The sequence below is a fragment of the Mustela lutreola genome, chromosome 3 (assembly GCF_030435805.1).
Source record: "Mustela lutreola isolate mMusLut2 chromosome 3, mMusLut2.pri, whole genome shotgun sequence".
Taxonomy (NCBI): Eukaryota; Metazoa; Chordata; class Mammalia; order Carnivora; family Mustelidae; genus Mustela; species Mustela lutreola.
This window is the reverse complement of record NC_081292.1, coordinates 62,664,040-62,679,001: the sequence shown is the minus strand read 5'-3', so window position 1 is coordinate 62,679,001 and position 14,962 is coordinate 62,664,040. Positions and strand designations below refer to the sequence as shown.

The 14,962-nt window shown below is 37.8% G+C and overlaps 2 protein-coding genes across 6 annotated transcripts in view; one reads left to right on the top strand and one right to left on the bottom strand.

Moving 5' to 3' along the window:
* Positions 1 to 14,962, top strand: part of XKR9 (XK related 9) — a 92,074-nt gene that overhangs the window by 6,805 nt on the left and 70,307 nt on the right. The window contains exon 2 of the mRNA XM_059166249.1: positions 2,292 to 2,427. The gene's annotated coding sequence lies outside the window, so the exon portion shown is untranslated. The remainder of the gene's footprint in view (positions 1 to 2,291; positions 2,428 to 14,962) is intronic.
* LACTB2 (lactamase beta 2) overlaps positions 1 to 14,962 on the bottom strand; it is a 43,114-nt gene that overhangs the window by 4,950 nt on the left and 23,202 nt on the right. Inside the window, exons 6-9 of one of the 5 annotated variants that reach the window (XR_009351718.1) lie at positions 14,127 to 14,208; positions 13,753 to 14,043; positions 4,307 to 4,464; positions 1,702 to 4,155 (exon numbers count right to left, since the gene is read on the bottom strand). Coding sequence is in view for 1 of the 5 variants with exons in the window: in XM_059166250.1 (XP_059022233.1) it covers positions 13,429 to 13,472; positions 14,127 to 14,208 (126 nt within the window). In the remaining 4 variants the exon portion in view is untranslated. Of the gene's footprint in view, positions 1 to 1,701; positions 4,156 to 4,306; positions 4,465 to 12,640; positions 13,473 to 13,752; positions 14,044 to 14,126; positions 14,209 to 14,962 lie in introns of those variants that run through there. The other 4 variants (XR_009351716.1, XR_009351717.1, XR_009351719.1 and 1 more) reach the window with 4 other exon arrangements.

Sequence of the window (14,962 nt, the reverse complement as noted above, 5' to 3'; positions counted from 1 at the left end):
TTCTCCCACATGGGTGATGAGATCAGGAGAAGCAGTGCCAGGAAGAGTGGGAGCCAGATTCCTTTTCTGAATGAATGAATGAATGAATGGGGAGACTAAAGGCAATAAGTGTAGAGGGAAAGATGGCTGAAGAAGCGGGGTTTTTTTTTAGGAGTAGGGTGGCTCTGTAGTTGAAAAGGAAGGTCCTAAGAGAGCTGAAGGAGATTGATGGTTTGAGGAGAGGGCTATGATACAGTCAAAGCAACTGGTGAAGGGAATGTTTGGTCTAACAGGTGAAGATGAGGGGAGTTTATTTATAATGAGATGGTTTATATTAGTTATAATTCTTTTAGTTGCAAGTGACTGAAAATTAGATATATTGGGCTAAAAGTTAACAGACTGGAAAAAAATCTTCGGGAATTGGAGTGCATTGTGGATCTTAGAAACTAGAACCAGGAATTTGACTTCATCAGGACTCTCAACACATCTCCTTTTTTCTCTTTTTTTTCAGCTTGCTTCATTCTTTCCCTGTTATAATTGGAATTTACTTACATGGCAGAGAACATGGTCACTTGGAAGTTCTGTCAAAATAATCCCAAGGAGATACCCAGACTAGTCTGGCTTAGTAGCATGATCATTTCTGGGTCAATTTTTGGTCACCCTGTGGCTAGGGTGGGTGCGCTTATTACTGGAAGGTGTGGAGGAAGGGGTGTTGGGCAAAGAAGAACATGAACCACCACAGGTGCTCCAGAGAACATGATTCTGGAGGTCAAGGAACAGGAGGAAGTGATTGGATCAGGGTGGAAAAATCCAGTAGCAGCATGAACATGAGTGAATGAAAGTAATAGAAGGGAGTGACTTGTACTTGAGGCAATGGCCAAGGACTATGGAGATGCACAGCAAGAAGATTTCTGAAATAATCTCAGCAGACACAGATAGAAGAGGGGGCCTGTAGTTGGAATTTGTTGTACTTTCGAGAGGGTCCTAGTTCTCAAGAACAGACAGGAAGATGGTAGTAAGTGGTTCCTGGGGAGGGTAACACATGCAGAACACAGCAGCGGATGTGAGGGCCGCTTCATGAGATAATTGGGCCATTACATCTGGCAGGGAGGCTGCCCAGTAGATCCCTTTCACCTGAGGAGAAGGAACTAAGGAAAGCATCTGTCTGTGCAAAGTGCTTTCCTAAATGGCTTCTAACATTAGAAGGCCTGATGCCTCAGGGAATTTGTGACTAGTTGAACTGAGTCGATATTTTGGAGTCATCAAAAACGGTATATGGCTCAGTGCCTAGTAGAATCAAGGTCCTGGGGTGGTGGCCAAGGATTCTTTGGCCCTGTTTCCTTGTTTTCGTCAGCCTGTACGCCCTAAGGCACAGATGAAAACAACTAAAATGTATACAGACCGTTACAGCCTCCCAGGTGTTGTTGATATACATTATTTTATTTTATTTTATTTTATTTTATTTATTTGACAGACAAAGATCACAAGTAGGCAGAGAGGCAGGCAGAGAGAGAGAGGAGGAAGCAAGCTCCCCACCGAACAGAGAACCCAATGCGGGGCTTGATCCCAGGACCCTGGGATCATGACCTGAGCCAAAGGCAGAGGCTTTAACCCACTGAGCCACCCAGGCGCCCCGATATACAGTAGTTTTAACCTCATATCAACCTGGAACCTAATGTTATTCCTATTTAAAGTAAGGAAACAGAGGCTCAGCAAAATAACTTAAGATTTCACAACCATCAGATTTTAATTCCCAAGATGAACAATGTGCACTTTATCTTATAAAAATCTCACAATCTTCTGCAAGATTTTACCAAAGAGTAAATTAGGTGTTTTGTGGAGCTTAATTGGTATAAATCAAAGTGAAATAATCAATAATAGGTGAATATATTCTGTTAACAATAACAGGAAAAGTAATAGCAACTAATACTTATTGGATACCAAGGACTCTGCTAAACACTATGGATATTTAACAATCATAATGACTCCTTGAGTTAGGTACTGTTATTCCCCTGTTACTCTCTGCAGAGGAGGAATTGACTGGAAAATACTACTACTAAACCATCACCAGTACCGCTACTCCTACAATGAATGGAAACAGGAGTAGGTCACATATGGGGAAATCCGTTAGTAGTTTATTTTGATTTGGGGCATGAGCACTAGGCTGGGGAAAAGAGAAAGGGCTCTGTCCCTGAGACTGTCTATGATGAATGTTTAGTTTTGTCCCTGTGAAACGAGGCACATTTATCCCTATTATTTATTGCTTCTCCTGAGCATTACTCATAACCATTGACATTTTCTTTGATTTTCAGATTGCATCTACATCCTCAAATTAGGACACAAATACTGCTCTGCTAAGTGGAGTGGGGATTAAAAGAAATGAGTGACCAAGGACTAATTCAGCCTGGGTGTGGAAGAACTGTGATGGTGATGCTATTTACCCAAAGGGTGAGTTGGGAGAGGACGGTAATCAGGAATGTGAAATTGTGGATGGTAGTGAGTTTCTTCGCATTGATGCATGGTCTTTGGGAGCCAGCCAGGTGAAGAGTTTATGCAGTTAGCCAAGGATTTAGGCCTGGGGTTTTGGTGAATGACTCAAGCTCAAGCATACATCTGGAAATTGTTCAACATTATGGCAATGGTTAACACCACTAAAATGGATTAGATTCTTGAGGTGGTGAATGAAAAGAAAGAACAATGTTATATAGTCTTGGGAGTACTCGTAGCAAAGGGGCTGAAAGGGGATCAGAAGCTTAATTATGTATATGGCTTTTAATAGCAATGATTTTCAGAGCGTTTCTCAAACAACAATTTCCTGTGAAGTCTCCATAAAATCTGAATGATGAAACTTTTCAGCCCACCAGATTTTTTCACTCTGTAATTCCTAATAATTGATTTATTTTAGGCTTAAGTACTCTTGCAAGGAATGTGCTGGTCCAAAGGATAGTATTATTATGAATTATTTCCCCTGAAATTGAAATTCATTAAAAAATACCAAAACAGACAAATAATACAATGGGGGAAAGAAAAGGAGAATAATTATATTAAAGAACTGAATTCTGGGGTGCCTGGGTGGCTCAGTCAATGAAGCCTCCAGCTCCTGATTTCAGCTCAGATCATGATCTCAGGGTAATGGGATTGAGCCCCCGAGTTGGGCTCCACACTCAGCAGGGAGCCTGCATGGGATTCTTGCTCTTCCTCTGCCCCTTCCCTCTCTCAAATAAATAAATAAATCTTAAAAAAAAAAACCAACAACAACTGAATTCCAAGAAAAAATTGTTTTAAGTCTAGCTTCCAGGAAGTCAAAGCAAAAAGTGATCATTGTGAATTATCTACATACCATCCCATGTACAGTTTTTGAAACATGGTTAATTATTAGCATCACATGAATGGGTTTTACAAGGGGTCTGGGAAGCTGTGTATTTTTAAAAATTTCCCTGGGTGATTTTGATGATTAGCCAAATTTGACAAATACTAGTCTAATAAAAGAAACATATCAGTTCACAGGAGAGAAAACCTTTTATCTAGCTCTGGAATCAGAAAGGGATTTCATTCCATGGAAACCAAAGAACATTGAATAATAAAATAGGCAATGTCCTCAATAGCTCTGAAACAAACAAAAAAAACAAACAAAAAACCCAAACAAACCCAGAGATTTTGTACGTATCTCACACTAACCTTTAACAAATAAAAACCAACAACACAATACTAAATTAGAATTCTCTTGATCTGGGAAAACAATCATCAGGGTTGATAGAAAAAATTGTGTTCCTTAGTCCTCTTCAGAAATTCTGGTTCAGTAAATCTGCTTAGGGCCCAGAAATATGCATTTGAAATACTCAAGTGTCCCAGCTAATAGGGGCACAAGTGGTCCAAGAGTACATTTTGTGCTGGGAGAATGGACTGCTGATAGTATTCCTGGAGGTTTCAGGATTAGATGCAGAATTTTGAGATCTATCATTTGTGACAGACATTTTTACCATTTTTGAAAACTGATTTAGAGGAAGGAGGCTGGATTGGCTACTTCCACAAAGTATGCTGGGAAGACTTCCGTGGTGCAAAACCAGAGAACTTCTGTTAGTGAAAAGTTTTCTTCAACCCTGGGGAAAACATGAAAAGCATAGGCTTTTCATGTTTCATGCTTCATTTGCCTCTAGTGTATCTGTCAGGCTCAACCTAAAGGGAGGAAGTAGATACTCAGTGGGTTAAAATCTTAGGGAATCATAGCAACAAACATGGGAAAAACTAATTGGCTGGTCTTTTGGTTGAGATGCACTTTCCTCCAAACACTTCAGTGCCAAAGATAGCACAGTATTAATATACTCACACACAGGGGTGCCCGGGTGGCTCTGTCGTTAAGCATCTGTCTTTGGCTCGGGTCATGATCCTGGAGTCTTGGGATCGAGCCCTGAGTCGGGCCACATACTCAGTGGGAAGCCTGCTTCTCCTGTTCCCACTCCCCATTTCTGTTCCTTCTCTTGCTCTCTGTCAAGTAAATAAATAAATTCATTAAAAAAAATACACTCATGCACAAAGTAAGGTCATATACATGTATATAGTATATACCTTATATAAATAAGGTCATGTACATGTCCAGCTTGCTGCAGCCTAACATATTTGAAAGCCTATGATTTGAAAAAAATACTGTTTTCTTCAGAAGAGTACTTTTTCAGGGTCATTAGCCACCCCGAAGTTCTTAAAAACACTAGTGAACATAAGTGAGGGAGTCTGTCATATCAGTATTAGCTTTCCTGCAAATTTTGTCGTAAGAAACTTAACGGACAATATAGAGAGTTAGCTGAAGTCTCTGAGAGATAGAGGCAGAGTCTTTTCTTCTTTACATGGGCTAGTTACCGAATCCTAAATTCAGTTTAGATCTCAATAAGAGAAACTCGAACTATGATAGATCTTGAATACTGTACTATATTAGGGCTGGAATACAACGTTGGGATCTACCACAGAGTTATAAATAGCACTCTGCTGGATTCCGGGTGACTTCAGGTCTAGTTATCTTTAGATGATTTTCATACTGCAGTGAAACTTTAAAGGTCACGGACATCTATGACTCCAGTTCAACCTTAATTCTCCAGGTTCTCCAGGATAGTAGGGGCAGGATTTCCTCTTAGGGAAAACTTTATGCTTGACATTTATATCCACAAAGGAATATGAACTTCAAGATTCTTATCCTTAGAGCTATGAGAACACTAAATAAGCACGAATCTCATTATTTCCAACTGCTGATAATTTTTGCAGGAGAAAATTCTATGACAAAAGTGCTTGTTCCACTGGACTAAAAGAGTTGGAACTCACCCATTGCATAGTATCAGGATTTTGACATTAAAATGTTTAGTTTATATCAAACCATTTACTTAATTTAAAAATTAAATAGCACTAACAGGAAAACTATTTCCCAATCTCTTTCTGTTTTTGAAATTCTTTTTCTGGCATTAGTAAAATGCTTATACTTCTATTTCCTGATTTGTTAATTTTAGACTTTATTGACTTTCTGTTATCTGAGCTGATGATTTAGCATTCTCAATCTCCCATTTCCTTTCTTCTATTACCCTAGACCATAATTTTTAGGCAGTGCTTACCTTATTATTGCCTTTGTAAAATTGCAGTGACAGATACTATTTCATAATTATTCCTTCCTTGCGTAGCTTTTGTTTTTTGGAATCCAATGATTGCCTCATGTTTTCCTCACCAGTGTAGTTTTCTATTAACTGGTCATTGTTTCAGTTGGTCAACTAGGGCTATTGTATGACTACCCAAAGGCTCAAACATACCAGCGAACCTGTCAGTTCCATTTTCCCCTCTGGAAATCTCTCTCTAGGAGCCCCCACTTCCTTCTGCTCCAATTTAGAGCAGGTTTTAGGCACACCTTTGTCTTATAACTTATTTTTGACATTTTCCTACGTTGGATTTACTATTTCAATTGTATACCTTTCTGTTTTTGTTCTTCTGGAGTACATTATCCAGTAGTTCCCTAAAGGGGCATACAGATAATACATTTTGAGTCCTTGCACACACACCATAAATTGGTTGGTTATAAACTTATTGGGCAAATAATTTCCTCCCTCAGATTTTTGAAGGCATTATGCCTTAATACACACTGTAAAAAGTAGTGCTGTTTTCATCAGGCTCTAAGTGATTCCACACCCTCAATCCTACCACCATACCCACAACCCAGAATCTCTTAAGATCTCTTATTTATCCTGATGGTCTGACATTTTATAATGTTATGACTTAGTGTGGATTGTTTTAAGTAGACTCTCTCAGCTGAGACTCAGGTCCTTCAGTTCTAAGAAATTTTCGTATTTCATTTTGATAATTTCTGACTATTTTGAGTTTTTTACTGGAACCCCTAATACTTTAATATTATACCTCCTTGTTTCCTCCTAAAGCCTTCTATCTTTTCCCTTCTGTTTCCTATGTTTGTTTTGTTTTCCAAAGACTTTCTCAACTTTCTTTCCCAAAATTTGTTTATTTTGGTTATATTTTTTACTTTCTGAAGTTTTTTCATAGAACTGTTTTTCATAGTATCCTGTTGTTTCTTGTTTTACAAATTATAATACTTTTCCTCATCTAAGAATACTAATAATTAAATATTTTTTCTTACACTGTCTTTTTCTCCCTATACTTGCTTATTTTGTTCTTTCATTTCTGATGTACTTTGGATTTCTGTTTATACTGAGAAATACTGACTGGAAACTATGTATGTGTGGGTGGGTGAATGGAAGGGTTTGTCAGACGGTAGGCTTCACTGTAGGGAGATGGGCAATTCTGTTGTAGAACCTATATATAAATGTATGTTAAGAATTTTTAGTCTGTACCATTCACTTTCCCTAGAGAGGAAATTCTCAATCTTCCACCTTGCAGCCATCTGCTTGGAAGCCACTGTTCTGAGGACAGGTAAGGAAAGGGGGATAGACGTTTACTGTTTTTTTCACTTTTTTTTTTTTTTTTTTCCTGCCTTTCACTTTCAAGAATAAATTTTGGTTTCTTTCCTGGGGTAGCAGTTGCCTGGCTGTGTAGCACTCAGGTATGTTGCACATAGAAGCTTTCAGCAATCCCACTTTTAGAACAGAGAACTGCCCCCATCTTCTGCAGCACCTGGTGCCTCAAGGCCCTAACCTCTCAAGGGGTTGTTATGGTGAATCGGCTTTCTTCCTTCCTACAGTAATTTTAAACTATCGTTGCATCACTGCCCTTGCTCTGTTTGCAGTTTTTCGAAATTTGGCTATAATCTGTGCAATCCCCTCTTGCACTCCATCTTCTCCGGTTTGTACCTTTTAGTGTGTGTTTTTTAAAAATCTATAACTCTGTACACTTAATATGTATTTTTTTATTGGCTCTTGGAAAGGAGTAGCAATAAACATGTGGTAAGTCTGTCATAAATAGTACTAAATAGAATTACATTTTCAAAGAATAATGCTTAATGTTTTTTGAAACTGCCTATAATGTTAATGGATTTTAATGTGGATTTGTGGAGGAATCAGAATATTAACATTTATGAGCAATCTTTCAGGGTAAAATTGGTAATATGCAGTAACAATATGATAATATTTTTGAGAATTTAGTGTCATAAAATCCAATAACGAGTAAAATAAGCATAAACAGCACATTAAAAAAGTCTTTCTTTAATACTATTGACCTTTTTTTTTTTTTGGCTGCTAAAACACCTCTGTCCTAGTGATTATCCTATCCTTGATCAAGCTTTCTTATAGTTTTGGTATCTTTCCAGAGATACTTTCTGCATACACAAGTAAATACACTTTTATCTATCCCTCCTCCATTCTCCATTTTAATTCCAAATGTTTCAGAAGGCCCAGCACCAAGGCAGCTGGAGCTAAGACTTTCACAATCAATATTTCAAATATTGAACTTTTATTTTTCTTTTTTTTTTTTTTTTTCTTTTTTTTTTTTAAAGATTTTATTTATTTATTTGACAGAGAGAGATCACAAGTAGGCAGAGAGGCAGGCAGAGAGAGAGAGGAGGAAGCAGACTCCCTGCTGAGCAGAGAGCCCGATGCGGGACTCGATCCCAGGACCCTGAGATCACGACCTGAGCCGAAGGCAGCGGCCCAACCCACTGAGCCACCCAGGCGCCCCATTGAACTTTTATTTTTCAAAACAAAGTGTCCTTTCAACAGCCCTCCCCCCAGTGGATTGGGGGAAAAGCCTGATTATGGTACATTTTCCTGCTCCAACAATTCCTGGAAATTGGTAGGAAGTTTCATGCTGATCCATGCTCTGGTAAGCAAGGAGGTACTTGCAAGGGAGGGGACACCAATGTATAGTACTGGCAGAATTAAGAAACATCTGCATTTGAATCTTTTCTCATTTTCTCTAGGATTTTAGTTTCCCTGCTGCTAGCCAATTTTTGTGACTTTTTCTTGAAGTGACAATCTGGAGGTATGAAAACACTCCCAGATAACTTAAAAACACACACAAAAAATCTCACAGAAACACACAGAAAAGATTCGGTTTGCATGAAGTTGGTCCAGTCATTCTGTGAGCTACTGCAAAGAACTGTTTTATATACATTGGAAGGAAAGGAAAGCTATTCATTAAGGAATCAATATTGCTCCAGAATCTTCCTGTGACTCTTCTTTATCTGAGAACAGTTCTCACTCATTCTGGCCACAGGGGTAGACATGTCACCAAAGCTGGGCTAAATGTAGTATGGTCATGTTTTGTAGATCACAGAGACTGACCCAAGGACTGGATAATGAGCCAGTGTAAATCATTGAGTCCTTCCCCTAGCGTTTTCCAAACTGAAGCTGAAAGAACCAGTTTTGCCTACTGCTTATGGAGTGGTTAGGCTCTGAGTCCAGAGCTGCCTGTAGCCGTGTCCTTTACCATGTGATGAAGCCAATCTGCTTTGGGGTCTCTGACATATGAAAAAGGAAATAGGAATGAGAGGTTTGGGCTGTATTGATGGGATCCAAATCTTCGTCCTTGTTCACAAGCCTGGCTCTACCCTTATCCTTCTTAGGTTGGTTACATGTGTCAATGAACTTTGCTTAAGCTAGCTGAAAATAAGTTTCTTTCAGCTGCAGCAAAATATATTGTACCTATTAGCCCCAGCTCCATAGATCAAAGTGCCTTCTAGGAATCTACCTTTGGATGTTCGTTGGTACTTCAAATTCATCTGCAGTAGAATGCAGCTTTGCTTCCTTACCCATTCTACCTACTCCATTTCCTTTATTTTTTTTATCTTGATCATCAGGTCAGCATCTACTCAGCTGTCCAAGCCAGAAACCAAAGCTCTACTAGACTTCTCCCTTTCTACTTGATCCCCATCCTTCAAGATCTAGTAGTTTCTAAGTGCTGTTCCTTTTCATAAAATTTTTAAGATTTTTTATGTATTTATTTATTTGACAGAGAAATCACAAGTAGGCAGAAAAGTAGGCAGAGAGGCAGGCTGAGAGAGAGGGAGAAGCAGGCTCCCTGCTGAGCAGAGAGCCTGATGTGGGGCTCCATCCCAGGACCTTGGGATCATGACCTGAGCCAAAGGCAGAGGCTTAACCCACTGAGCCACCCAGGCGCCCTCCCCCTTTTCATAAATATTTCTCATATCTATTACCCTGTTTTCTATTACTTTTGAGACTCCTTCTGCTGCTTTTTGGCTTCTCCCACTGACCGAAAAGGCCCAATCTCAGAATCCTTACCCCATCTACTGTTGAATGGGTTCCCTTTTAGTCCCAGATGATTGGTCTAGCAGAGTTACCATAAAGGCTGGTCAATAATATAAGACACAATGTCAGGAAAGCTCTTTTAAACAGGGGCAGTGAAGATTAATTACATCAAGCAGGTCCTTTTCTATGAGTCTGAGTCTGAGACCCATGGAGGGCTATTCTGTTGCAAAACAGAAGTTGAAGATATACAGAGAGAAGGCAGAGGTGATGACAAGGAGAATGTAACTCTTGAGTAAACAGAAAATGTGCAAGCCGAAGCTGTGAGTAATCCAAAACTACAGGGTATATTGAGTGGAGGATAAAGTAATTGGCTGATATGAGAGAAACGAAGAGATGAAATTACCATATTGGTTGGGGACAAACTTGCTTTTGAGGAGGGAACAAAGTAAGACTAGAACTGCTCTGGACTGTGCTTAGCCTCTTAATTCCTTAATTATGCATGCTCCAGCCTTTGTGAAGCATGGCTGGATGACAGTACATTGATTCCTGTGAAATTTCTGTGTTTCTGAGCTGCTGCCTGTTTCTAAGACCTCAAGCCACAAAAATGATCTACTCTAGCTATAGAACTTAGTTCCCCAACTGTGTGACACTCTGCCATCTCTCTGTTTATGTGCATATACTATTTCTTCCAACTGGAATAATAATTCTCATCTCCTAAATATCTCTAACTTCTTTACCTGGATCTGGATACCACTTTACTCATCTTTGAAGACTGAGCTCAGGCTCCTCTAAGCTTTCTATAACTCAACCAAATTTAATGGTATTCCGTATTGTGACTGTGCATCTCCATGACTGCTTTTGAGGGTAGAGAATCTCTTTTGTTCCCCAATGCCTGATCCAGTACCCAGCGCAAAGCAGATACTCAGTGGGTGCCACTGTTTTTGTTAAAGGTCAGTTGCCTAGACTCTTTCAAAAACCAGGAAATTTAAGGGCCTTCCATTGTCATCCCTCATCCAGTAGCTCCAATTGCAGTTGTGCCATGGTTCCTTAAAAAGACAATGATTACATGGCTTTGTGCAGACTTCTTCAGTTCAGAATGCCCTTCTCTTCCCTGTCCCCTAACTCCTTCCAAGAACAGAAGTAGGGAGACCAGAGTTAAGGAATTTTGCAGTTGTCAATGAAAGAGAGGATGACTGCCTGGACTAAGAAGCACTGGTGGAATAAGAGGTAGAGACAAAAAATTCTAGAGCTGGAACAGTCAAGAAGTACTTGAAGAATTGGATGAGATGAGGAATGGGGGCATGTCAAAAATAACTACTGGGTTTTTCTGGTTTGATCAACTGGTGTAGTCAGAGATAGGAAAGAATGGAGGAGATGCAGATTAAGAGGTATCTCAACATTTACATACATAATCAGATTTCTTATCTAAATTTTGCCGATATATACTATACTTAGGAAATGGGAATACTGATCTGTTTTTTTGGGTGGTATTGGGGAAAATACTTAATTTTTTTTTTTTTTTAGATTTTATTTATTTATTTGACAGACAGAGACCACAAGTAGGCAGAGAGGCAGAGAGAGAGGGGGAAGCAGGCTCCCTGCTGAGCAGAGAGCCCGATGCAGGACTAGATCCCAGGACCCTGAGACCATGACATGACCTCAGCCGAAGGCAGAGGCTTAACCCACTGAGCCACCCAGGCGCCTCTACTTAGTTATTTTTTAAATTTATTGTTTTAACTATTTTAAAGTATACTTTTCAGTGGCATTAAGTACATTCACATTGTTTTTGTGGGTAGTCATGAGTAGCATCCATTTCTAGAACTTTTTTCATCTTCTCAAATTGCAGTTCCTTGTCCACTAAACACTAGCTGCCCATTTCTCCCTCTCTCCTAGTCCCTGGCATCCACCATTATACTTTTTGTCTCTATGAATCTGACTACTCTAGGTACCTCAAATGAGAATATAGTATTTGTCCTTTTGTACTGGCTTATATCACTTAGAATAATGTCTTCAAGTTTCATCCATATTGCAGCACATGTCAGAATCTCCTTCCTTTTTAAGGCTGAATAATATTCCATTGTCTGTATAGACACCATTTTGTTTATCCATTCATCCTTCAATGGACACTTGCGTTTCTTCCACCTTTGGCTATTGTGAGTAACACTGCCATGAACCTGGGTGTGCAAATGTCTGTTCCAGTCCTTGTTTTCAATTCTTTTGGGTATATACCAGAAGTGGAATTTCTGGATCATATGTTTAATTTATGAGGAAGCACCATAATGTTTTCCATAGCAGCTATACCATTTTATATTCCCACCAGTAGTGCACAAGCATTCCATTTTCTCCAGATTGTCCCCAACACTTTTATTATTTTTTATTATAATAGCCAACCTATTAAGTGAGTGAAGTGGTATCTCATTGTGGTCTTAATTTGCATTTCCCTAACGATTCGTGACATTGAACATATTTTCATGTGCTTACTGGCCATCTGTATATATTATTTGGAGAAATGTCTATTTAAGTCCTTTGCCCATTTCAGAATGGAATTATTTCTGTTGTTGTTGTTGTGGAGTTCACAGTTATTTTGTAACATGAAATGGGTTTTAGGAATAAAACAGGTCTCTAAGGCATGAAAACAAGTGTTACATATAGTATGACAAAGCTAGGGATCTTGGGAAAAGGGGCAGAAAAAGGTGAGGATGTCAAAGATAGTTTAAAAAAAATGTTAAAAGTTTTAGCTTTAGTAAAGAATTAAAGGACATTCTCAGGATTCTGAGCTCATTTTAGTATAGTAGTTTGGCAACCTTATGGGTTAAATAAGCCTTGCTGGCTACCCTGAGAACCTAACCACTATATTTAAGAACACTACTTGTATAAAAAAAGCCCTTTCTTGCAAATCTTCTAGTTAAAAACAACAACAACAAACTTTTGGTATATAATTCATATATATGGTGACTGTCTATACACTAAAATCTAAACTTGAAAACTAAGTTAGTTATACTATGGGTTATGGAAATAACTATCATATAATGCTTTTATTTATTTATTTTTTTTTAAAGATTTTATTTATTTATTTGACAGAGAGAGACCACAAGTAGGCAGAGAGGCAGGCAGATGAGGAGGAAGCAGGCTCCCTGCTGAGCAGAGAGCCCGATGCGGGACTCGATCCCAGGACCTGAGATCATGACCTGAGCCGAAGGCAGCGGCTCAACCCACTGAGCCACCCAGGCGCCCCATATAATGCTTTTAATTAGGAATTTAATATTTTTTAATTACTATAAGTTGATGTTTATGAATCATTTGTGAGATACATTATAAAAAATACACAGGATACAGAGCTATAGAACTAAAGCCAAATCATAATACAATTGATAGAAACATGAAAACAAAGCTATTATCTACAGATAGAAATAAAGAAGGATTATATAGAAATCTGTTCTGTTAACTGAAGCAGCTGGAAAAAACACTATTATTAGCCATTTGTAATAGATAATGAATCTCCAAGAATAATACCCAGTTTAACCTAAATAAATTTTATGATTTTTAAAGTAACTATAAATCTGCTGAACTTGGATAAACTGTTGGATTCTGAGTTTTTGGTAAAATGCTATAACACTTGGATTAGATAAATAACCTATATTATATACGTAAAATGTAATATATATTTCAGAAGAAGTAACATATTATTATAAAGTATATCTAGGGTTATTTTCAATGTTCTATACTCTATATTCATTGTAAATAACTGTAGTTGAGAAAACATACCATTCTCTAAAAATAAAAACAAAAAGCTTTCATTAATCTGAAACTAAAGATTAGCTTTCCATTTCTTGTCAGGATCCGTGTTGCTAGCTGTGGAAAGAAAATTAGAGAGTAAAAATTTAACAAAAGATAAGCAATGGATTTTAAGTTATTTTGTGGCTAGAAATTCCTAAAACAATTTTGTTGCTTAATATAAAGGTGGTTTTTTTTGTACATATAAAAGTACTGCTGAAGCTTCTACAGAAAATTCAAGTTTCAAGCTTCTTGATTTTTAAGGATTAAACTTCTATAAAGATGTTAATTTGCTGAATTAATCTAACACTAGTAAACACTTATAGAATTACTGCTTTAATATTTTTGAGTTTATTACCTTTACTACTGCTAAAATGTTTGGCTGTTCCCAAATCTTCTGCATGTGAAATTCTTTGTGGTCTCGTGGTAGGGAGAAGAGAGGCTATCTTCCCGTTACATGCCTTTGATTGTAGTTGTGGTGGGTAAGAACTGCAACCCCTAAGCAAAATTCTAATTCCTGTGGGAGCTTTAGCTTCCAATTTGTGGTCCACTGGCCTTTCACTACTAACCCTTCATATCACTTTTTTCTCCTTCTTACAGTGACATTCAAGGAAGGACTCTGGTGGGCGTTATTTTTCCTAAAAGCAAACTAGTTTGTAAAAAAAAACATATATATATATATATATTTTAAAAGCTGGTAATAAAATAATTGAAATTTGGAAATGTACTTACAAATTTTTCCTTCTTTTTCTAATTTTTTCAAATGAAGTGAGATATTATGTTCAGCCATTTTATGTAAATGCTCAGGAATATTCTAAAAGAAAAAATGAGGGTGAAAGAAGACATTTCTTTTTTTAAAAAAGAATGAGTTAATCTTGTTGAAATTATTAAAACATGGAAGAAAAGGAAAACTTTAACTTAAATACATTTTTATATAGGAATAATCAAAGTGATTTCACTTTGTATATGTCTTGCTTTAGGCCACTCTATTTTTATCTATATACATATACATAAAATAGACTGTAAGATCTATAAGGACAGTATCAGCATTGGTTTTGTTCATTACTATATACCCAGTGCTTAGCAATGCTTAGCACATAGTGGGAACTCCGTATTTTATGAATGAATAAATAAATAGCTGTAAAAATTATTCTAGAGTTTTGATGGTACTATGGACAATTGGCCCTATGGTTTACTTATTATATGATAATATCCTTGTACATTTCCCTTGGTTATCCTATCTCTGTCATCCTTTAGTTTTCATCTAGAAACTTCCTTAGACTTCTCTTAAACTTCATGTTTACTTACATTGAGTTGTATTGTTGACTCACTTCTTACTCAACCAACTTAACACAGCAACATCACACATTATTGTTCCCCAAATATAAACTTCCAAAACCAAGCCCTCTCTTAAGCTCCATTACCATATACTATATCCATCACTGTGATCTTCTAGATCTAATTATGTGACTCCTCTGCCTAAGATCCTTCAGTGGTCATGCCCAGGTTATTGGCTAATGCCCATATTTTTTAGGATGGCAGTCAAGGCTACCATGATCTGATCATGT